Source organism: Mesocricetus auratus, unplaced genomic scaffold, assembly GCF_017639785.1.
Source record: "Mesocricetus auratus isolate SY011 unplaced genomic scaffold, BCM_Maur_2.0 Super-Scaffold_100676, whole genome shotgun sequence".
Taxonomy (NCBI): domain Eukaryota; kingdom Metazoa; phylum Chordata; class Mammalia; order Rodentia; family Cricetidae; genus Mesocricetus; species Mesocricetus auratus.
In genome coordinates, this window is record NW_024429266.1 from 15575817 (window position 1) to 15600109 (window position 24293).

Sequence of the window (24293 nt, forward strand, 5' to 3'; positions counted from 1 at the left end):
CTTTTCTTACCAAGTTTTCAGATGGTCTATCTCTCAGGAACTCCCTGTGGAAAAAAGACATCTGTCATCTGCTTATTCTTCCTCCATTCCTCTTAAAAACTAAAAGCATAGTTTACTTAGGCTGGTATCACAAAAGCCAAGCAGAGAAACAGGATTATAAATACCAAGTGCTTCTCATATCTTTTGCCATGTTTGTAAATATAGTCTCACATCAGCCAACAACCAAGCTGGTATAGGTCATTGTGCTTTATTTGGAGACATGGAAATGTTTCAGAAATCGTATGAAACTTAATGAAGACTGCAAACTTTGCTTCACTATTGAGAAGGATACATGGTTGGAAAGTCTGTTTTCACTGTGTTATTCCGACACCATGTTTCCCAGAACATTACAGTCTTAGTCACTCTTCTTTACTGTGAAGAGACACCACGACCAAGGCAAGCCTTATTTTTTAGAAAACATTTAATTGGGAGCGTGGGGGCTTGCTAACAGTTTCAGAGGGTTAGTCCATGAATATGGGGCTTGCTAACGGTTTCAGAGGCTTAGTCCGTGAATGTCATGGTGGGGGGCAGACAGACATGGTGCTGGAGCAGTAGCTTAGAGTTTGTTTTATATTCTTATCCACAGACAAGAGAGAGAGAGAGAGAGAGAGAGAGAGAGAGAGAGAGAGAGAGAGAGAGAGAGAGAGAGAGAGAGAGAGAGAGAGAGAGAGAGAGAGAGAGAGAGAGAGAGAGAGAGAGAGACTAAGACTCTGATTGGGCCTTGTTTGAGCTTTGGAAACCTCAAATCCTACTCCCAGTGAGAATACACCTCCTCCAACAAGGTCACATTTCCTATTCCTTCCCAAACAGTTCCACTCCATGGCGACTGTTCTCATATATGGGGGTTCACTCTTATTAAATCACTTCAATTACTAAATGAAAGAGTCAGAAACAACATTTTTTTTAAAGACAAGATCTCATGATGTCCTGGCTGTCTTCAAACTCATTGATCCTCTTTTCTCCCCCTTGCAAATGCTGTGATTATAGATGTGTGCCCCCATGTCTTATGTGTGTGTGTGTGTGTGTTTTGTCATGCCTGGCAAGTACTCTACCACTGAACCACATGCCCATCTTTAAATGTGTATTTTAATTGATTAATTGAATTACTTTTTGTACATGTATGATGTATATGAGTGTTTAAGTGCACATTTGTATGAATGCAGGTACATATATGGCATGCATACAGAGGTCAAAGGACAACCTCTGGTGTTGGTCCATGCTTTCTTCATTGCTTACGACAGGATCTTTTTGCTGTTTGCCACTGAGTATGCCAGTCTAGCTGGTCTGAAAGAGCCTCTTGTTTCCTTTCTCAATCTCACTGTAGGTTCCCTGAGATTTTAGATAGATATTACTGTGCCTGGAATTCCATGGGTTTGGGGGACTTTATTCAGGAACCACCTCTCTAGGCATTAAACGTGTATTTAAAAACCCCCAGTAATTCCCTAATTTCAATTTGTTCCTATAATGGAATCCTCCTCTGTGAATTCAAGAGACATCTGTAAATTCTAACTAGGTTATTACACAGTCATATAGAAAGGCGAAGTGGGAAATAAATACTCTTACTTGTATTCCTTAAATGATAAAGAACAATATAGGACTTGAGACTAAGTGACACTTGCTTTGTTCATTAAATTGAACCAGAGAGGACAATGGTAGTGTGTTTGTACATGTTTCAGAGAAGGTTAAGGGTTATATCTTCAGTTCTTTTAAATTTGGAAACTGTCAAGCTAAATACATGCATGCCAATGGTATTTCAACCACTAAGTACTAGCTGATTATAAACTACTAGCTGTACATTAATATGCTTATGTTAAAAATATTTCTTACTTGTCAATCACATAAGAAAAGTCACGGCGCTGACATCCAGTTTTACTAAATCTACAAAAACAAAACATAATGTAGTTGTAAGGTCATTCCTCTAATATGGATTATTAAACCCAGTGGTTCTTAAACTGGAGATTGTTACATAGTTCGTTTACTAAATTAAAGTCTCTGGGATCAGTTTGTGGCCTTAGCATTTCTACTTAAAAAAATCAGTTTCAAACTTGTGATATTTTGTTTATGATCTAACAAATAAAGCCTGCTTGAAGATCAGAGTACAAAGATAACCACACTAGTTAGCCATAAAGGCCAGGCAGTGTTGGCACACACTATTAATCCCAGCACTTGAGAGAAAGAGGCAGACAGATCTCTGTTAATTCAAGGCCACCCTGAGCTACACAAAATTGATCCAGTCGAAAAGAGAAACAGCGCACACAAAGGTGATCTCAGCACTTGGGATCCCATGCCTTTAATCCCAGCACTAGAGAGGAATATAGGGTGGGAGGAGACAGGAGCTCAGGCATTCTGAGGTTTGGCAGTCTGAGGAACAGTGCAGTCTGGAGATGCAATCTGAGTACAGCATCTCCCTTTATTTGTTAGAGCATAAACAAAATATTACCATACAAATGTTTCTGATTTACCTCATATTTTGTACATATTTGTTAAAATTTTAGAAGAAGTAAAGGGAGAAGACAATGTTCAAAAGCTATAGTGATCATTTAGGCAAGAGTAATAAGCATAAGAGGTCTATTATACCACATGTGACCACAGTTAACCATATATAGATACCTAGCTATATTACTCTTGGGCATATACCAAAAGGACACCCCCATCCTACCACAAGGATACTGGATCAACCATGTTCATTGGGACTTTATTTATAAATAGCCAGAAACTGGAAACAGCCTAGATGTTCCTCAACCAAAGAATGGACAACATGGTACATTTGCACAATGGAGTATTAACCAGCTGTTTAAAAAAGTGATGTCATGAAATTTGCAGGCAAATGGATGGAACTAGGAAAAAAATCATCCTAAGTGAGGTAACCCAGACCCAGAAAGACAAATATGCTAAGTGTCTTTTAGCTGTTAAGTAAATGATAACCAAGCTACAATTCATAGACATAGAGATGTTAGGTAAAGAGAATGGGTGTAGAGGGGATGCATGGATCTCCTTGAACCCAAGATATGCAAATTATTCTTATGGTTGCAGAGCTGCAGGCCGCTGATGGAGAGCTAGAGAGGTCCTGTAGTTGAGCATGCTCTCCAGGTGTTTGTCAGAGCTGCAGGCCGCTGATTGAGAGCTAGAGAGGTCCTGTAGTTGAGCATGCTCTCCAGGTGTTTGTCAGAGCTGCAGGCCGCTGATGGAGAGCTAGAGAGGTCCTGTAGTTGAGCATGCTCTCCAGGTGTTTGTCAGAGCTGCAGGCCGCTGATGGAGAGCTAGAGAGGTCCTGTAGTTGAGCATGCTCTCCAGGTGTTTGTCAGAGCTGCAGGCCGCTGATGGAGAGCTAGAGAGGTCCTGTAGTTGAGCATGCTCTCCAGGTGTTTGTCAGAGCTGCCTGACTGTTAGTTATTACCCGGATCCCCAGACTTGGGCTGGCTCGTGCTGCAGTACTGTTTGCGATGCACTGCTCAGTGTGGGAGGCAGCTGGGACCTGAGAAGGGATTTGTAATGCATTTGACTGTGCTGAGCATTGATTTATAAACATGTTGTCTTCAGTAGTTATTAAACTTAAATCCTGTCCTAGTGTCTTGGAATATTTTTTTTTCTTTTGGTTTTTTGAGACATGGAACCTGTGCTGGAAAAACTTTAAAGTATTTAATTTGGTAGGTTTTTTTTAATGGTTTTTTGAGACAGGGTTTCTCTGTATTTCTTTGGAACTTGTCCTGGAACTCACTCTGTAGACAAGGCTGGCCTCAAACTCACAGAGATTCACCTGCCTCTGCCTCCCGAGTACTGGGATTAAAGGTGTGCGCCACCACTGCCTGGCTGGAAATTTTTACAAACTGCAGTGTGACTGACAATTTGAATGAGGTTTGTGTTTCTGCATTTCTCTAACAAGGTCCCAGACAATGTCAGTGCTGGCTTGTTAAAGATGTGTTGCATTCTTTTATGTTGCACTTGTTTAACTCTATAAAGCTGTGTTACTTTGCCTGTCTAAAACACTTGATTGGTCTAGTGAGGAGCTGAGTGGCCAATAGGTAGGGAGAAAGAGAAATAGGTGGAGTTGCCAGGCAGAGAATAAATAGAAAAAGAAGAAGATGGAGAGAAGAATGAGAAAAAGGAGGAGAGGACATCACAGGAGTCAGCCACACGGCCAGCCACAGAGTAAGAACAAAAGAAAAATGTATAGAATAAAGAAAGGCAAAAGCCCAGAGGCAAAAGGGTGATGAGTTAATTTAAGAAAAACTGGCTAGAAACAAACCAAGCTAAGTCCAGGAATTGAAAAGTAAGAAAACGTCTCTAGGTATTTATTTGGGAGCTGGGTGGTGGGCTCCCAAAGAGTGAAAAAAAGAAGAAAACACACAAAACAACTGCCCTAGTTCATGTACCACCTAGGAACAGACACTTGTTTTGGATTAGAGCAAGCCAGTTCCTAAATACCAAGGTGAAAATCCATGATCCCCCACCATTCCTGCCTCACACTCCCACCCTCACAAAGGAAGAAGTCACAGCAAGTTGTTGTCTTCATTAAGCCCTGGGCCTCGGACAGACAGACTTGTATGTGTTGATGCAGATTCTCTACTCTGCGAAGACAGCTTTATAGATGGGCAGCACAGTGTGCCTCGTCGTGTGGTTGCAGAAAGTCACATCTTGGGATGCTCTGAGGGAACCATTGGTGGTTCTGTTTGGTTATAATAAAAAACCAGGGAAAGCGGTGCAGGACGAGGAGGACTCTCTAGTACAGGGGTAGACAACTCTGACGGGAAATCGTAAGTAGTGTAAGTAGGATATAGAGTAGGGGGATGGCTTCTCCCTCTTGTTTTCTGGGACCGTGCTGCAGACTGCTGAGCAATAGCAAAGATAGAGACTGGCTTGTTATGAGGGAAAGTGGCTGCCTTAGTTAGGGTTTCTATTGCTGTAAAGAGACAACATGACTGTGGCAACTCTTTTTTGTTTTGTTTTGCTTTTTGTTTTGTTTTTTTTTGAGACTGGGTTTCTCTGTGTCTTTGGAGGCTGTCCTGGAACTAGCTCTTGTAGACCAGGCTGGTCTCAAACTCACAGAGACCCACCTGCCTCTGCCTCCTGAGTGCTGGGGCTAAAGGCGTGCGCCATCACTGCCTGGCTGCGCCACCACCACTCAACAACTATGGCGACTCTTATAAAGGAAAACATTTAACTGGGCAGCTTACAGTTTAATGGTTAAGCCTATTATCATTATGGTGTGACATGGCACCATGCAGGCAGACCTGGTGCTGGAGAAGGAGCTCAGAGTTTTACATCTTGATAGGCAGACAACAGGAAATGAACTGAGATACTGGGCATGGCTTGAACATATATGACAATTCAAAACCCACCCCAACAGTGACACACTTCTCCAACAAGGCCACACCTACTTCAACAAGGCCACACCTACTCCAACAAAGTCACACCTGCTAATAGTGTCACCTAAACTACATTCAAACTACCACAGTGACAACGAAAGAAATGCTGCCTCCTAGTGTGACTGAAACAATATGTGACTTGACAATAATTTCGAATCAGAGTCTAGAGAATTGGCTTAGTGGTTAAGAGCACTGGCTTTTCTTACAGAGAACCTAGGTTTGATTTGGAGCACCTCCTTGGTGACTTACAACTGTCTGTAACTCTAGTTTTAGGGGACCTGATACCTTCTTCTCGACTCTTAGAGCACCAGGCATGCATGTAATATCAAATATATATGCAGGTAAAACACTCGTACATATAAAATAAAATATTCAAACCATCTGAAGCTGGATACCAATTCTAGTTCAACTTTAGATTTCATCATGAGCCTGCCAGTTAGAGGCTGGTGTTTTCAACCCATGATTACCACTCCGTGCACCATTTGTTTTAAAACATAGAGTAAGACCCAGTAAATGGAAGTGATATACTCACCCTTTAACCTGAATGTATTTATTTGCATCACATCCAACAGCAACTTTAAGCACCTAAAAATGAAGTAATTTTACAAAGTGATTTCAAAACTCTGACTCACATGACCTGAGCTAGCTTTAGAGCCAAACATAATTACATTTTAGATTAGAAACACAGACTGAATATCCCTTATCTGTAACTCGTGGCACCAGAAGTGTCCCAGATTTTAGAGTATTCGCATATACGTAATGAGATATCATGGGGGCGAGCCCCAGTGGCTCTCATCTTACACCTCCACTGCTGCAACCCTACCAACTCCATGCTTGCAGCTGGCTCTGTAGACTCAGCCAGCAGGCGTCTATAATGTACTCAATCCAGGCAGTAATTTACCAGGGAATTGGGTAGCCTTGCATGCAGCGGCTTTTCTTGCTTTGCTAGTTCCGGTTTACACAGTGCTAGTCTATATTTAAAGGAGTAACAGGTCAACTACTGATAGGCTACATACTAAGCCTATGGATATTTGTTCTAAACACCCTAACCTCACGCATGTGATATCCTACTGTTTCCTTCCATGGGCTGTGATTACAGGCCGCCGTGTGTTTCCACATTCCCAGTGTGTATATGAACTACTGTAGATAAGGTCGCCTAACAGCCAGCACAGTGTCTGCCAGACTTCGAGAGGCTTTAGTGACACAGATTGTGCTTACTGGGAGCAACTCTTGGGTTCAGTGGGAAAGGCAGCAGTGGCATCATGCAGATGTGTGGAAAAGGGCAACATTAGAAGGACCACATAAAACTCCACTGTAAGAGAGACCCAATCTCAACATGTAAGGTAGAATGCATCGAGGATGCCATCTGACATCAATCAACCTTAGGCCTCCACAATTGTGAACACACGTGTATACACATGTACACAATCATAAACACCACAGATACATACATGTATACAAAAATCTGTTGCAATCTGATGTGATGTGTGTAAGACATATATGTATATATTTTCCCCAATTTTTTGGATATAGGGTCTTGTTACATTGTCCATGCTCTCCCTGACCTCTTGAACTCAATCCTGCTTTTTGCCTGACCCTGATTTGGTAAATATATTGGTTTTTTTGCTCCTGAATCCCCCCATTGTTGAAAAGATCAAATGCTTTTTCCAGGAAGGACATGGCAGAATGATGACCATGTTGAAAAAAACAAGATTCTTTTTGCTTCATTTTGTTTTTCATACCTGGTAGCCAGATGCATCCCACTTAATGTTCAAAGAAGGTTAACTTCATCAGATTTCTACCATTAAGAACTCTTGACCAAAGCTTTACTCCGACTGTCAATGCTTAGAAATAGGTTGCTTAAAAAGTACACACAGCTTAGGTAGGACTAAAGCAATGACTATATCAGCCTTAGAAGAAAGCTTAAGAAGGCAGCCAAGTTTACTTAGATTTAAATAAAGAAAGAAAAAAAGAGAAGATAACCGCTTTCCACTTTGTAGACCTGCCCATGTTTCTGTCAGAGCCAAGGACCTGGTTCTCTCTCCCCTGCCTTGTAAATCATGGCTTTTAGGGCCTCTTGTTAGAGGCCTACTCAACAGGGGAAGTTCTTGGATTCCATTTGTTAACCATCTGAGCTCACCCACAGGATGTGGTTTCTTTTCCCAGACTTACATCACTTATTACCTATAATTGTTCTATCTTTTCTTTCCTTCAGAATACACCCGGAAACATGGCCCTGCCTTTTCTATGTATTAAGCATCCCATCAAAGGCTGCACATCTCAGCTCTGTTGTCAGGACAAATGGTGTTCATGTGTAATACCCCGTTCTCATCCTGATCTGAGCTGTCAAAAATCACAAGGCCCAGAACCAGGGACCACAGCTGTACAAAGAGGAAGCCTGCTTTCTAAGGAAACTACAGCTGCAGCTTAGGCACCTGGCCTTCTGGACATCTGCTTGGAGACAATCTGATCCAGAGACTAAGGGGAAGCATTTCTCTTTAGTTCTGAGACAGAGCAGGACTGTTCCTGCCTCAGCTCAGGGTCAGGCCCAGAAAATTCTGTCTTATGTATCTGTGTATTTATTTGCCTGCTTGTTTGTGTGTGTACCACATGTATTCAGGTGCTCACAGAGGCCAGAAGAGGACATGGGATCCCCTGGAACTGGAGTTGCAATCTGTTGTGAGCCAGCCCACATGGGTACTAGGAACTAAATCCTAGGAACTGAAAACTCTTAGTCACCGAGCATTCCCTTAGCAGCAGGCCCAGCTTATGGAGCAATGGATCCCACTTGGGAATTCTCACAGCCATTGTCACTGACATGCTGCTTGGCAGCATATTAGAGCTGTCATCCCTTCATGGGGGTAATTCTTATCCCAAACAGTTAGCAGGGATGCCTGGGGACTAGCCTACACTTCTGCATGTTCAACTCTTGGTGCATGGTTGGAAGGTGACAATGATGCCTTGTTGGAGATGACAGTTCTACTTGCCGCAGGCAATGAGACCAAATGACAAAGATGGCAGGCTCACGGTAGCCCATTTGGCCTGGTAGTTTTAACAAGAGCCTGCCATCATCCGATGGAGAAGAGGGCAGGGTTAGCACTGTCTGTCTCTGGACTGTTTTCCCAGGAGGCCATTGACTTCTTTACTAATTCATGAACATGGCTCCAGAGTGCAAAGAAGGGGCCCTGTGCTTGACAGCATGCTCTATAGTTGGTTCGCAGGCTTTTTACTTCCCTGGCTGCTTCTCACCTTGGTGCTGTCTTCTGGGCCTTTTCATGGAGTCCCTCTGCCTCTGCCTGCTGTGGCTACTTATTCTTCAGTCACACATCTCATCTATCTTTGTGTCATCTTTCCCTTCTCAATCAAAGCTGCTGTCTCTCCCTTCTGAGCTGCTCGGCAATTGGGCACTGTGTTGCCTTACATTGGGAGTATTTCCCTCTAGGGAGGGCACTGTATAATTCTCATTACCAAGTACACAGACTGAAAGCCATAAATATAATGGGGTATAGTAAGCTCTTCTGAAAAAAAACCCACAAAAACAAATGAGTCCCTCTGCATGAATAAAAATGCATGATCAGTGTAGGTGTGCCTAGCAGACTCCTTTGACAAATGCTATCCAATTGCATTTGTTCCCATTAATTTCAATTTTCCTTTACACAGCTTATCTTCAGACCTTCAAAGGCTAATAATGTTACCCTCTTGCATACGTTTATATAATTCCTCTTTAGGTGAGAAACTCACAGAAGGCAGAAATTGTATCTTCTGCTTCCAAAACAAAGAATAGCTATCTTCCCGATGAAACATTGCAATAGGAGAGGTAGAGGGGAGAGGACAGTACGAAGACAATATATAGTTTGCTGGATATCCAGTTTTTAGCATGTGTATATGTGTGTGGTGTGCTTGTGTGTGCCCATCTGTGTGTAGGTGCATATGTGTGTAGGTGAGTATGCATGTGTTTACTTATGTGGAGCCCTTAGATTGTTATCAGGAGTTGCCTTCAACTGCTCTTCTCCTTATTCTTGGAGACAGAGTCTCTCTGTTGAACTCAGAACTCACTGACATTACTAGTCTATCCAGCTGGCTAGCTCTGGGGATCCCCTGACTCCACCATCCAAGTGCTGGAATTACAGGTGGACTGCCACACCCACCCAGAATTTACGTGAGTTCTGAAGATCCAAACTCAAGTCCTAAAGCTTGTGTGGCAAGTGCTTTATCCACTGACAAAGCACCTTCCGTTCTTGAAGAAAAACAGTTGATCTCCAAACCATGTCACCCACCTGTTTGGCTATTGGACATGTTTTTGAAAATTCACTAGGTCGGAATTGGATAAGCATGAGACCCATGTTCTTTTCCCTAGAAAAAACAATCCACATAGGTTATTGTAGGATCACGACAACAGGAGACAGACAGGCGTGCATTTTCATGTAGAGCAAATGTGAAGTCCTGCTACATGTGAACCCTCTGAGAAGTTGGAGAGGCCTGGATGGTGGCTACTTCCCTGAAGACAGCTCTTCACTATGGTGATGTCCATGGCAGCTCCAGTACTCCACCCCACCCGACCCCTCCCTGCTCCTTTGGATCTCAGGCATTGACCAGATGGTTGGCACAGCGGGAAACAGTAGTGAGCATGATCAGCATTTTAGATACTTCTCACCCCCTCTACAAATATCCTCAGTGCCTGGATACTGAGGTTCTGCCCCTGATGCCTTGACCTGCTTCCTCCTCAGCACGCTCTTCCTTTTGTTCTATGGAGTTCCCACCCCACTGGCAATACCTTTGAAACGATGAAGAGCCAGTCACCTCCTAATCTCATTAAGGTGCATAACTGATTTGATTTGAACTCAAAAAAAGGTCAGATAGAATGCCTTTCTTAGTTACCATGTGTACACAGATCATTTTGTGTTTGGGCAAAACAGAGGTTTCAAGAACAACAGAAACAGAACATTTGAAAGCTTAATTCAGATGCTACTTCCTGATAAGATTTTACTTTTTGGGAGGGGATCATGAGGGAAAAGAAAGTATCTTAGATAATTTTATGTGTGGTCTACAATATAATTCTCAGTAAATATCCATAAAAGCCAAAATATTGAAAGGAACCTATGCCGCTGGCAGGTGTTAGTTGCTTTGTTGTTGCTGTAATAAAGTGCCCTGACAAGAGTCACTTAAGGGAAGGAGAGTCTGTGTGAGTTCACAGTTCATAGGTAGAGTTTATCTTGATGAGGAAGTCAAGGCAGCAAGAAGCTGGAAGAGCAGATTGCCACATTACTTCCATGGTCAGGAAACAGAGACGGGTAAATGCTTGTGTGTGGTGTACTTTTTCTGTACTACATTCCAGGTGTCTTAGTTAGGGTCATTAATGCTGTGATGAAACACCATGCCCGAAGCAACTTGGGGAGAAACGGATTTATCTGACTTACACTTCCATATCACAGTTCGTCATCAAAGGAAGCCAGGGCAGGAACTCAATTAGGACAAGAATCTGGTGTCAGGAGCTGATGCAGAGGCCAAGGAGGGGTGCTGCTTACTGACTTGCTCCTCTTGGCTTGCTTAGCATGTTTTCTTACAGAACTCAGGACCATCCCAGGGATGACCCCATCCAAGTGGGCTGGGCCTTTCCCCATCACTAATTAAAAAATTGCCCTGTAGCTGGATCTTATGGGGGCATTTTCTCAGTTGAGGATGCATCCTTGCAAATGGCTCTAGCTTGTGTCAAGTTGACATAAAACTAGCCAGCACACCGAGGAATGGTCCCACTCATAATGGTCTGGTCTTCCTGCCTCAGCAAATCATGATGATCTCCATCATGAGAGAACATCTCCCAGATAAATCTAGATCTCATCAACTGACCGCTGTGATCAGCCATCCCTCAAAGCCAGAGAGAAAAGGCAGAGGGGGAACAAGAAAGGGTGATAGTGTGTCTTCTGACTGCTGTGTACAAGGAACATTTTCTTCCATCTCTTCCTAAGTCACTGCTCCGCCACTTTGTCGTCTTTTCTTTCTTCTTTGTGCTGTGTGTGTATATGTCTGCATGTACATGCATATGTGTGCTCATATATGTGCTAGTAGGGGCCAGAGGTTGACATCAGGTGTCTTTCTTGATCATTCTCCACCTTAGTTTTTGAGACAAGCTCTCTTACTGAACCAGGACCTCACTGATTAGACTAGACTGGCTGACCAATGAGCTCCAGGGACCATCCTACATCTCCTTGCCCCCAGTGCTGGGGTTTCAGACGTGACACCATGCCTAGCTTTTACATGGGTGCAGGCACTTTTTGACTGAGCCACCTCCCAGCTCCCTATTTTATTAACAACACTCATCAGCATTTGGGATTATCTAATTTACTCAATTGGTCGGCATTTGTCTTTTTCCACTGGAGATAGGTTCTGATGTGCCAGTGCTCAGTCTTTCTATTCACAGTTAAAGGCTTTCTCTGATATCAAGACTTCTTCCTTTTGATTAAGGATAGCATGTAGAGACTTTGAGTTAGGAATTAATGATAATACATACATGAAAATTGTCGAGTTAACAAGTAGCTGTTTTGGTTTGGATAAGAATGACTTGAAGGCTCACATGTGGTATGGTCTCCAGGGTAGCACCATCAGGAGACGGTGGACCTTAAGGGGGTGATGTCCTTGAAGGGGACTGTTGACCTTGGTTTCTCCCCTCTTGTCACCTGGCTCATGGGATCCCTCACCTGGTCTTGCTCAGAAGCTGCAACAAGGCCTCTGAGACATAAACTCAAAACTTCAAAATAGCAGTGGTGGCGCACGCCTTTAATCCCAGCACGCGGGACGCAGAGGCAGGCGGATCTCTGTGAGTTCGAGGCCAGGCTGGACCGACAGCCTCCAAAACAATACAGAGAAACCCTGTCTGAAAAAAGCAAACCAAACCAAAACTTCAAAATAGCCCTTTTATTCTTTGAGCTTCGTTGCTTCAGGGTTTCCATGGCAGCTACAAAGCAAGCTAAGATGTGGCGACCTTTTGTCATCTTCAGCAGGGCAAAGGAGAACCTTCAGCTCACATCCCACTGAAGTACAAGGGGCACTTTCATTTTAAAGGCTAATATTCATTTCATATACATCTAGACATGCAAAAGAATTTGAAATTTGGACATCTAAAAGGGTATGAATTCATTTAAATGAAAAAAAAAACCATACACATTAAGAACCCAAGTAATATGTTTAAAAGTTACACTTACTCTAGCTTGAAGTAATCATCTACTGATTCATAATTTGTTGTCTGAGAAAATGTTGTTAACTGAAAAAGAAAATTGAAAAGTTTCTGTAGAGCAGAAAAGGTTGAAATCGGGCCTCAAATTAGTATCATTTAGGTTTGTACATCTAGATACATCGGAACCCAAGTTTCTCTAAGACACACAGTATACTTTTAGACGTTTAAATATTTAAGTAAGACAAATAATATATTTATTATTTACGTATGTAGTGTGTGTGCGTGTGCGTGTATGATATGTGTAGGGAATGTGTATGCCACAGCATATAGGTAAAGGTCAGAGGACAACTTGCAGGCGTTGGTTCTCTCCTACCATTTAGGTTCTGGGGATCAAACTCAGATCACCAGGCTTGGTGACAAATGACCTTACAAGCTCAGCCATTACTACCCCCCTTTTCCTTCCAAATTCTGCTCTTATAAAATCTCAATTATGTATACATTATTTTACTTTGTTACATTTCATACACTCCTCTCTCTCTCTCTCTCTTTCTCTCTCTCTCTCTCGTTTTATATTTATTCAGATCAAATAAAGAAATAAAAATACTAACTTACCACACTTTTAGTAGATAATCCAGAGGCAATCTCATAGGAGATCTTTTGTGTCCAGGATAATATACTTGGACCATAGTGTTCTACAATAATATGGAGACCTATATTTTCTGGGTAGACTATTTGAGTCCAAATTGTCAGACTTTCTCCTTTGTCCATAAAATAAAAATCACTAAGAATATTGTGTTGAAATGCCATATATGGGCATTTGTCTTTGGTTTTGTGAATTACACTTTGTAGCTCCAGATATAAGGGGTATTCCTGTGGCTGCACCAAGAATTGTTCACTAAAATATACTAAATATACTTTAGAAGATTTGTTAAAGAAAAGTGCTGACTTTATTGTACTATTTGCCCATGCATGTAGCTTAATTGCATCCGTAATGTCAGCCTTCAAAAAGAACATTACATTATTTTCCATTTTTACCAAGATACTCCCAAAACGATCTGGAAAAGAGAGAGAAAAATGTCGGTTATTTAATTTTTAATGTTTACTTGTGTGTGTGCATGTGTACATGCATATGCTATAACTCACATTTGGAAATCAGAAGACAATGTGTGAAGTTTGCTTCTCTCTTTCTACCTTGTTTCTGGGAATCAAACTCAGATTGTCAGGTTTGGCATCAAACACTTTTGCCTGCTGAGCCCTCTCTCTGTCCCAGGTTTGTTATTTTAATTATAAATCATGTTTTTATTGAAGTATACTTTAGTAAAAATAATGTATTGTATAATGACTATCTATCTTGAAAAAATTAAAGTGAACCTTTGCACTGGTTTGAGGACTTCTTAATTCCTGAGTACATTTCTCTTCATATTCACTATGCTTCTTTTATATATCATATAATATACTAAGTGTTTTAAGTAAAGAGTATGAATATGGCAAAGACAGGCTATCAGGGAGAATGGTATTCCAGTCAGATACGTGTTTTCTTCAAATTCATGTCCTGGAGCCTTCATCCCCACCGTGACTACACTGGAGAATAGAGCCTTTAAGGAAGTAATTCTAGTTAAATGAGGTCATAAGCATAGGACTTAGTGGGACTGGCATCATTGAGAGAGGAGGAATACACCCTTCAGACAGATCTCTCTCCCTCTACACACACACACACACACACACACACACACACACACACACACACTCACACGCTCTTGTGAGGACAATGAGTAGATTGTTGGCTCACTGGAATTTATTCCTGATAGTGCCTTGATCTTGGCAGAAATGTATGTGTCTTGTTTAAAGCACCCAGCCTGTGTGTGGCGGTCATTTTAGGAGAATGATGCATTCCTTATTAGATAGAGAAATGATCAGCTTTCTCACCTTAACAGGGTACTTTGCCTAAAACCACACAGGTCTTAGGCAACACTCATTGTTGACTGGTTAGAAGCAGGGAGATGGTTGTGTGGATGCAGGGGTGAGTGATGCCCAATGTATCTTATATTTGCAAGCAGAGTAAATCACTAATTCAAAAATTACTATAAATAATGTACTAATAAAATTTTCATAATCAGAAATGTATGCAATGGATCAAAAAGTGGAAGGGAAGAAATGTGTGCGGGGATGATTTAACAGATCTTTTTGGTGAATGATTAAGCAATTATAGGATACATGTAGTAAAAATCTGCATACAAGTAAAAACCTCTCCTAACAAAACAGCAGGTGAGTTAGAGAGATGGCTTAGTGGGTAAAGGCTCCCCAAGCAGGATGACCCGAGTTTGGTCCTGAGATCCACATGATGGAAGGAGAGAACCAGCTTCTGCAAGTTGTCCTCTGACCTCCACACGCACATACCCCCTTCCCAATGAACAAAACAACCAGAAAGATAGGCTGTTCCAGGACAACCTTAGGTGTCTATTCTCACCTTCCACTTTGCTTGAGATATTTTAACTTTTATTGTTTGTTACTGTATATACCAGGCTAACTGGCTCATAAGTTTCTGAAGCTATTCTTGTCTCTACCTCCTATCTTGCCATAGAAACACTGAAATTACAGACATGTACTTCTGTTTCTGGCTTTGCATGGGTTCTGGGGTTATGAACTCAAGTCCTAATGCAAGTGCTTTACTTGATCCTCATTTATAGTGCTTAGTGAAGACAAAGAAGGGTAAGAATAAATTAGCTAATCACATCACTTAAGAAGCCAAGACAGGCCACCAAAGTTATAGAGGAGTGGAAGTGAGGTACTGTTCATGACAAAAGGTTGAAAGGAGGGAACTACACAAAAGGAGAAACTTTGATAAATAAAGTTGAGTTCTTTTCAAAGGGGGAAAAGAGTAAGAACAGAAGAAACAAATAGTAACAATGTTTTGCAAGAAGGGAGAGGAGGGGTCGCAACAAAATTAAGATGACAAATGACATATATTCACAGGCACAGAAGACCGTGAGTGTTCAGGTGGGAGACATGAGACAGTAAGTCTAGATGATGGGTTTTCCAAAATGTGGTACAAGCCTCTAAAACTGACTTGAGCAGGGTAGAGTGGCGACTGGCAGAGGTAGGAAAGTAAGAGAATGGGAGAGTGGGATGGGACACATTTGGCAATGGTGCTAAGTGACAGATAGGCCAGAGATATATGACCATCTCATGCTGTCAATATAAACCTCATTGACATATACCTCATATAGAACATCTAATAGGATAAGTAGAAAATATATAGAATGGCCAATAAGCACAGACTAGACTTAATTATTCTACATAAGAACTATATGTAAATGGAGTTCTTAATTGGTTTAAATAATGAAAACCCGGGGTCAGATATAGAGTAAAATGCTGAGATCAGAGAGAGGAAGGAGCAAGCTAAAGCCACCTTTACCTCACAGCTTCCCAGCATCAAAGAGAGTGAGATCCTGTTTCTTCCTGCTTGTATCCTCTCTCTGCCCAGCTATCTCACTTCCTGTCTCTGCCCAGCCATCTTACTTCCTGTCTGTCTGCACAGACCTCCAGACCTCTATGGTTAGCTAGTGGCTAGCCCCATCCTCTGATCTTCATACAGGCTTTATTTGTACTATATGTAATAAAATGAGATTCACACACATTACTTCTATCAATGGTGACTATCAAACACTGTATGAAAGCAGAGGCTTTCCCATAGTTTGGAGGAGTGTCACTCCCTTTGTGACTTCCTGTGTTCTGCTCTTTCTTTGGAACACTCTGTGCTCTGCTCCCTCACTCTTCCCTCTCACTTAAGCATGTGACGGCAGCTCCTGACCTGCTGCACTTCTGTTCCCGAGTTCTTGAAAGTTACAGTAATACATGCTTGTTTTTTTAAAAATTTTTCCATCTACATGCAATGTATCTTTGATTTTTACATTCAGTCCTTGACATTTTTTTTCCTGCTTAGTCCCATCTACTGGTAATGCTTCCCAATGTGTTTTCATTTCCTATATTCCTGCTTGTTTTGTTTTCCCAAAATCTTGCTTTCCTAGCTGGATTTCCAAGTTGGCTTTCTTGTCTTATATTCACTTCCTTATTTCATTCAATTGCTTGTTTGAATTCCCGTTGAGATTACTGATTTAAGAAACAAAACAACAACAACAACCAAACCTACTAGATTTTTGAGTCCTTACCTGGCACATCAACTCCTTCAGCATCCTCAGTTCAGTTACTGGGGGGAGAGAGAGGATACCTAGTACTGGCAGGTTTTCCCCTTTTACTTCATCTGTCAGAGTAGGTATTTCCCCCGTAATCATACCTAGAAATGCTTAGTGGCTTTCTTTACTAGTGTCCATGCTTTACTAGTTGTCTCTTCAGGCATTTCTAAGTCAACTTGACAACCATGATCAATCATCAAAGTCTTCTGCTTGTCAATTTGACATTCAACCTTTAACCCAAACAGTCCACTATTGAATCCCCCCCACCCCCAACACGGAAATGATCATGTCCATCTATCTTACAAGTGAAACATATTGAATCCATCGCTAAGATTCATTCCAGTCTCAAAAGTCCAATCTGTTCAAACTCTCAAGTTTAGAGTTTTCCTTTGAGATTCAAGGCAAACTCTTAGGTGTAAACATGAACAAATTATATGCTTTTGAGGCACATTAGCACAGAATAAACACTCCTAGTCCAATAGAGAAAGCTAAGAAAAATGGGAAAGCTGTCAAGACAAATGCTGAATCCTACAGCAGCATTCCCAGTGTTCAAGTCACGCTGTGGTGGTGGGATGTGGCCCAACGTCAACGGCGACTACACTGGGATGGCTTGAAGTCTTCAGCCTGAATGACCTCTCTCTTGAGCTGGCTCCACAGTCCTTGGCAGATAACCTACATTCCTGAAAGCTGCAATACCCTGTAGACAGAGGTTCTGTCCCACCAGGTCCCAGTCCTTTAACCCCAAATAAATACACAGAGGCTTATATTAATTATAAATTGGCTGATGGCTCAGGCTTCTTTTTGGCTAGTTCTCTCTTAATTATTAACCCATTTCTATTAATCTAAGTATTTTCATGTGGTCTTGGCTTACTGGAGAATGTCCATATCCTATCTTCCCAGTAGCTACATGGCATCTCTCTAGTGGCGTCTCTTCACCTTTCTCTTCCCAGAGTTCTCCTAGTTGGGTAGCCCTGCCTATACTTCCTGCTTGGCTACATCCTGCCTGCCCATTGGTCTAAACAACTTTATTCATCAACCAATAGGAGAAGCATATTTACAGCATGCAGAAAGACCTCTCCCGTCATCCCCTGGCTTTCCCCTCATAGTTCTGCTCATCACCTTCTCAGGGACTGTGAGGGACTGCCTGTCAGGGTCGCAAGGATGTTACACTGCCTGGCCTCACAGACTTTCTTTTGGAGTTGGATGGAAGCCTCCATGACCCCATTAGCTCTTGCAGTGTGCATGCCTACAAAACTGGCATCAAGTGGATGAAGCCAAGGTCTGTTGCTGATCTCAGGAGTGGCCAGGCTCCCTTGGATCACAGCCTCACTGGCCTCTGAGTACTTATGTGACTGAGCATAGTGAAGTGAATCTTGGGGAACAACTTCTGAGGTCTTCTGTGCCAGCAGGGTACCCTGGAGGCTCTCTTTTCAAAATGATTGTATACTTTTGAGTGTGAACTGGGTGAGGCCTACCCAGTTCCCAAGGTGACTTGTCCTATTGTCCCAAAGACAAAACACATGGCTTCTAGTTAATGGTGGCAATCTCTTCGGAAAGCAGGCCTTCCTCAGCCACAAATTTCCATGGACTTTTCTGTTCGAACAACCAAGGCTTCCATTATTTTTTGCTCCTGGTTCTCAATGTGAACCTCATTAAAGTAGCCAGCAAAACCTTAGATATACATTCCCTTAACAAGATTAATTCACTTTTTCTTTAAAACTTAGTTTCTGGATATGAGTATTCTCTGGAAACCAGATATAGTTGATGGCTATATAATGGATGTCTTATCTTCAGATTCCCAAGGAGCCATTATCCTGATCTTTCTTGCCCACATTTCTAACGACAGAACTGGTCTATTGAACTTGTTGTACAGAGCTGGAAAGGCAGATGGCTCAGCAGTTGAGTGTATCCTGTTCTTCTAGAAGACCTAAGTATGTTCTCAGTACTCATGGCATGAGCAATTCACAGCTGCCCGTAATTCCAGCTCCAGACGACCCTTCTCTGGCATCCCAGGCACCTGCACTCATGTGCTCATACCTCCACCACACACACACACACACACACTCTCTCACACACACACAGATACACACTCACACACACACACACACTCACACACTCACACACATATACATATATGTATGTATGTATGTATGTATATATATAATTAAAGCATAATAAAAATAAATCTTAAGTGTCAAATGTAACATTCCAGGGCTTCTCTAGCCTGAATCTCTAAACTCTTCCAGATTATCCCTACAAATTAGTCTTAGAGGTTTAAGAACTCCTGCCAAGTCTGGCTACAGCAATGACTGTATTCATCTGGTACCACTTTTGTTTGGTTTGATTAGTCACATTCTTATTATTCAAAGAAACAGCTTAGAAGGAGAAATGGTTCGTTTTTGGTTTACCATTTGAAGGTTGAGTTCTAGTGAGCTGACTCTTACTTTGGGACTGAGTCGATGCTCAACATCATGCCAGCAAGAGTGCATGGAAGAGGAGGCTGCTCACTTCGTGGAAGGCAGGAAGCAGAGAAGTGCCTGCGCTGACTGGCTTTCTCCTCTTACCTCTTTTGTTTCATTCAGGACTCCAGCCTATGGGATTGTGTGATGACATTTCAGGGCAGGCTCCCCCACCTCCTTTAGTCTGTCCTCTCTGGAAATGTTCTCACATACGTACATTTTAGAGGTTCATTTTACAAATCTCCTTAGGCACCTTTCAATATAAATATCATGGACATGTGAGATTTGGAATACCTGCTGTTAATCTACATAAATGTGTCAGGAAGGAACTGGAAATAGGAGCAGTGATATGGGCTGCGAATCCTGGCTGCAGGGCAAACCACAAGGGTCATCAGAGCTCAGAAGTCAATAAAGCACCATCTGGCTTTTCTGAAGTTATGATGTTGAGGAATAATGGCCTGGGGGGGGGAGGGTAGAAGCTGGTGATGCAGGAAGAAGGAAGGAAAGGGTGGGGTTGGGGGTGGGAGAAGAGGTTCCCTAGAAGCTAAATGAAAAAGGCATTTTTAAGAAAGGCCTAAAGATTATGCTAAATTGTTTCAAATGCCACTGACAAATCATTCAAGGTGACTGAAAACTGACCTCCGAGTTGACAGGGCTGACAAGTTGAAAGTCTGCTAAGCAAGAATTCAAAGGGGAAGCCGGGCATTGGTGGCACACGCCTTTAATCCCAGCACTCGGGAGGCAGAGGCAGGCGGATCTCTGTGAGTTCGAGGCCAGCCTGGTCTATAGAGCGAGTTCCAGGACAGCCTCCAAAGCCACAGAGAAACCCTGTCTTGAAAAAACAAAAACAAAACAAAGAACCAAACAAACAAACAAAAAGAATTCAAAGGGGAGAGTCAGGAGACAGGGAAAGATCATGATGCTAGACAACACTTTCTTGGAATACACGAGGGAGGAAAATTGAAACGCTGTGAGCTAAAGGGTAACATGGAGTTAAGAAAGAGTTATTGCAAAGTTTGACATGTAAGTCCATTTACCCATATGACTGGAAGGCTGAGGCTTCAATATCTTGAATGGCTAGTTTGTGGAGTAGCATATAGATTTATATAAACCTACTTTGGGGTTTGGGGATTAAGCTCAGTCAGTGGTAAATCATTTTCCTGGCAAGCACAAGGCCTTGAGTTATGTTCTCAGTTCTGAAAGAAAAAATAAAATAAAATACACAAACCTACATTGATTTTAAGGTTAAATTATATGCATCCAAAAAGAAATGTTGAAGTTTTAATTCCCAGGACCAAACATTTTAGAATGTGATTTTTAAAAATAGAGTCAGATATGCCTTCCAGGCCCCAATCTCCGGCGATCTCAGCTAGGAAAGACATCAGGCCTTCCAGGCCCCAAACTCCGGTGATGCCGGTCAGCTTCAGGAAGGAAGGAGACCAGTGGAGACAGAAAGACCCCACCAGCACCCACTAGAAGAAGAAATGGGAAGAAGACAGAATAAGAGCTCACTCAGCAGTCAAAAGACCAACATGACTCCACCAGAATCTAAGGAACCAACACCAGCAAGACCTGAAAAGCACTACATAGATGAAGCAGAGGAGACAGACCTTAAAAATCATTTTATGAAGATAATAGAGACCCTCAAAGAAGAAACGAGGAAATCCCTTAAAGAAATAAAGGAAAAAACAAACAAAAAATCCATGAAATGGGGGGAAAAATCAAGAAATAAACAAATCTCTCAAAGAATCTAAAGAGTACCAAGAAAAAAACAACCAAACAAATGAAGGAAACAACTCAAACAATTGAAGGATTGAAAGCTGAAATAGAAACAATAAAGAAAACACAGAACGAGGGGATGCTGGAAATGGAAAAGTTGGGTAAACGATCAGGAACTACAGATGCAAGTATCACCAATAGAATACAAGAGATAGAAGAGAGAATCTCAGGTGTTGAAGACTCATTAGAGGATATACAGTCCAGTCGTCAACCAAAGAAAACCTCAAAACCAATAAATCCCTAACACAAAATATCCAGGAAATATGGGACACTGTGAAGAAGCCAAACCTGAGAATAATAGGTATAGAAGAAGGCGAAGAAATACAGCTCAAAGGTACAGAAAACATATTCAACAAAATCATAGAAGAAAACTTCCCTAACCAAAAGAAGGATATGCCTATGAAAATACAAGAATCTTACAGAACACCAAATAGGCTGAACCAGAAAAAGAAGTCACCTTGCCATATAATAATCAAAACATCAAACCTACAGAATAAAGAGAAAATATTAAGAGCAGCTAAAGAAAAAGGCCAAGTAACATATAAAGGCAGATCTATCTGAATTACACCTGACTTCTCAATGGAAACGATGAAAGCCAGAAGATCCTGGACAGATGTCCTACAAACGCTAAGGGAACAAGGATGCCAGCCCAGACAGCAAAGCTTTCAATTACCATAGATGGAGAAAACAAAATATTCCATGACAAAGCCAGATTTAAACAATACGTGTCCATGAATCCAGCTCTACAGAAAGTGCTAGAAGGAAAACTTAGATCTAAGGAAGATAACTACACTCACAAAGACACAGGGAATATATAATCCCACTTTACATAACACCAAAAGAAAAAAGGAGGAGAAACTACACAAAATAACTTCACCACCAATAAATCAAGCACAAACAAAAATCATCAATCAAAGGTCATTGATATCCCTCAATGTCAATGGCCTCAACTTGCCTATAAAAAGACACAGACTAGCAGAATGGATACGAAGACAGAACCCATCCTTCTGCTGCATACAAGAAACACATCTCAACATCAAAGACAGACGGTATCTCAGGGTAAAGGGTTGGGAAAAGATTTTCCAATCAAACGGACCCAAGAAACAAGTGGGTGTAGCAATCCTAATATCTAACAAACTAGACTTCAAATTAAAATCAATCAAAAGAGATGAAGAAGGGCATTTCATATTCATCAAAGGAAAAGTCCATCAAGATGAAGTCTCAATTTTAAACATCTATGCCCCAAATACAAAGGCACCTACATTTATGAAAGAAACATTACTAAAGCTCAAATTGCACATAAAATCGCACACACTAATAGTGGGAGACTTCAACACTCCGCTCTCACCGCTAGACAGGACCTCCAGACAGAAACTTAACAAAGAAACAAAGGAACTAATAGAAGTTATGACCCAACTGGGTTTAACAGACATCTATAGAACATTCCACCCAAACACAAAGGGATATACCTTCTTCTCGGTGCCACATGGAACCTTCTCTAAAATTGACCACATAATAGGAAACATAGCAAATCTCTACAGATACAAAACATTTGGAATAACCCCCTGCATCCTCTCAGACCACCATGCATTAAAATTAGAATTCAACAATAACACAATTCGCAGAAACCCCACAAACTCATGGAAATTGGACAATGCTCATTTGCACCATCCCTGGGTAAAGGAAGAAATAAAAAAAGAAATTTAAGTCTTCCTGGAATTCAATGAGAATGAAGACACAACATACGCAAACCTATGGGACACTTTGAAAGCAGTGCTAAGAGGAAAGTTCATAGCACTAAGTGCCCACATGAAGAAACTGGAGAACAGTCATACTAGAGAATTAATAGCACAGCTGAACATTCTAGAACAAAAAGAAGCAAACTCACCCAGGAGGAGCAGATGCCAGGAAATAATCAAATTGAGGGCTGAAACCAGGAGAACATTGAGAAGAATCAATGAAACAAAGAGTTGGTTCTTTGAGAAAATCAACAAAATAGACAAACCTCTGTCCAAACTAACCAAAAGACAGAGAGAGAACATGCTAATTAACAAATCAGAAATGAAAAAGGGGACATAACAACGGACTCTGAGGGAATCCAGAGAATCATCAGGGCATACTTTGAAAATCTGTATTCCGCAAAATTTGAAAATTTAAAGGAAATGAACAATTTCCTGGATAGATATCACTTGCCAAAACTAAATCAAGAGCAGATAAACAATCTAAACAGACCTATAACCCTTAATGAAATAGAAGCAGTCATCAAAAGTCTCCCAAACAAAAAAAGCCCAGGCCCAGATGGCTTCAGTGCAGAATTCTACCAGAAATTCAAAGAAGAGTTAACTCCAATACTCCTCAAAGTATTCCACACAATAGAAGCAGGAGGCTCACTGCCAAACTCTTTTTACGAGGCTACAATTACCTTGATACCCAAGTCACACAAAGACACAACTAAGAAAGAAAACTATAGACAAATTTCCCTCATGAACATCGATGCAAAAATACTCAATAAAATACTCGCAAACCGGATTCAAGAACACATCAGAAAAATCATCCACCATGATCAAGTAGGCTTCATTCCAGGAATGCAGGGATGGTTCAACATTAGAAAATCTATCAATGTAATCCACCATATAAACAAACTTCAAAAGGAAAACCACATGATCATCTCACTAGATGCTGAAAAAGCCTTTGACAAAATCCAGCACCCCTTCATGATAAAGGTCCTAGAGAGATCAGGGATAACAGGAACATACCTGAATATAATAAAAGCAATATACAGTAAACCAACAGCTAACATCAAACTAAATGGAGAGAAACTCAAAGCAATTCCTCTAAAATCAGGAACAAGACAAGGCTGTCCACTCTCTCCATATCTCTTCAATATTGTACTTGAAGTCCTAGCTACAGCAATAAGACAACAAAAGGAGATAAAGGGGATACAAATAGGAAAAGAAGAAGTCAAGCTTTCACTATTTGCAGATGATATGATAGTTTACATAAGTGACCCGAAAAACTCTGCAAGGGAACTCCTAGAGCTGATAAACACCTTCAGCAAAGTGGCAGGATACAAGGTAAACTCAAAAAAATCAGTGGCCCTATTATATACAGATGATGAAGTGACTGAGAAAGAAACCAGAGAAACCTCACCCTTTACAATAGCCATAAATAGCATCAAATATCTGGGGATAATGTTAACCAAAGAAGTGAAAGACCTGTATATCAAGAACTTTGAGTCTTTAAAGAAAGAAATCAAAGAGGATACCAGAAAATGGAAAGATCTCCT

At 41.4% G+C, this 24293-nt stretch overlaps 1 protein-coding gene and 1 long non-coding RNA gene across 2 annotated transcripts in view; one reads left to right on the forward strand and one right to left on the reverse strand.

The window, feature by feature from the left end:
* The window catches only part of LOC121136673, a 49976-nt gene extending 39475 nt beyond the window's left edge, over positions 1 to 10501 (forward strand). The window contains exon 4 of the long non-coding RNA XR_005873727.1: positions 7621 to 10501. This is a non-coding gene — a long non-coding RNA (uncharacterized LOC121136673). The remainder of the gene's footprint in view (positions 1 to 7620) is intronic.
* Positions 1 to 24293, reverse strand: part of Catspere (catsper channel auxiliary subunit epsilon) — a 102424-nt gene that overhangs the window by 26582 nt on the left and 51549 nt on the right. Inside the window, exons 11-16 of the mRNA XM_040737409.1 lie at positions 13189 to 13631; positions 12605 to 12663; positions 9683 to 9758; positions 5938 to 5990; positions 1867 to 1917; positions 11 to 44 (exon numbers count right to left, since the gene is read on the reverse strand). Coding sequence (XP_040593343.1) covers positions 11 to 44; positions 1867 to 1917; positions 5938 to 5990; positions 9683 to 9758; positions 12605 to 12663; positions 13189 to 13631 — 716 coding nt within the window. The remainder of the gene's footprint in view (positions 1 to 10; positions 45 to 1866; positions 1918 to 5937; positions 5991 to 9682; positions 9759 to 12604; positions 12664 to 13188; positions 13632 to 24293) is intronic.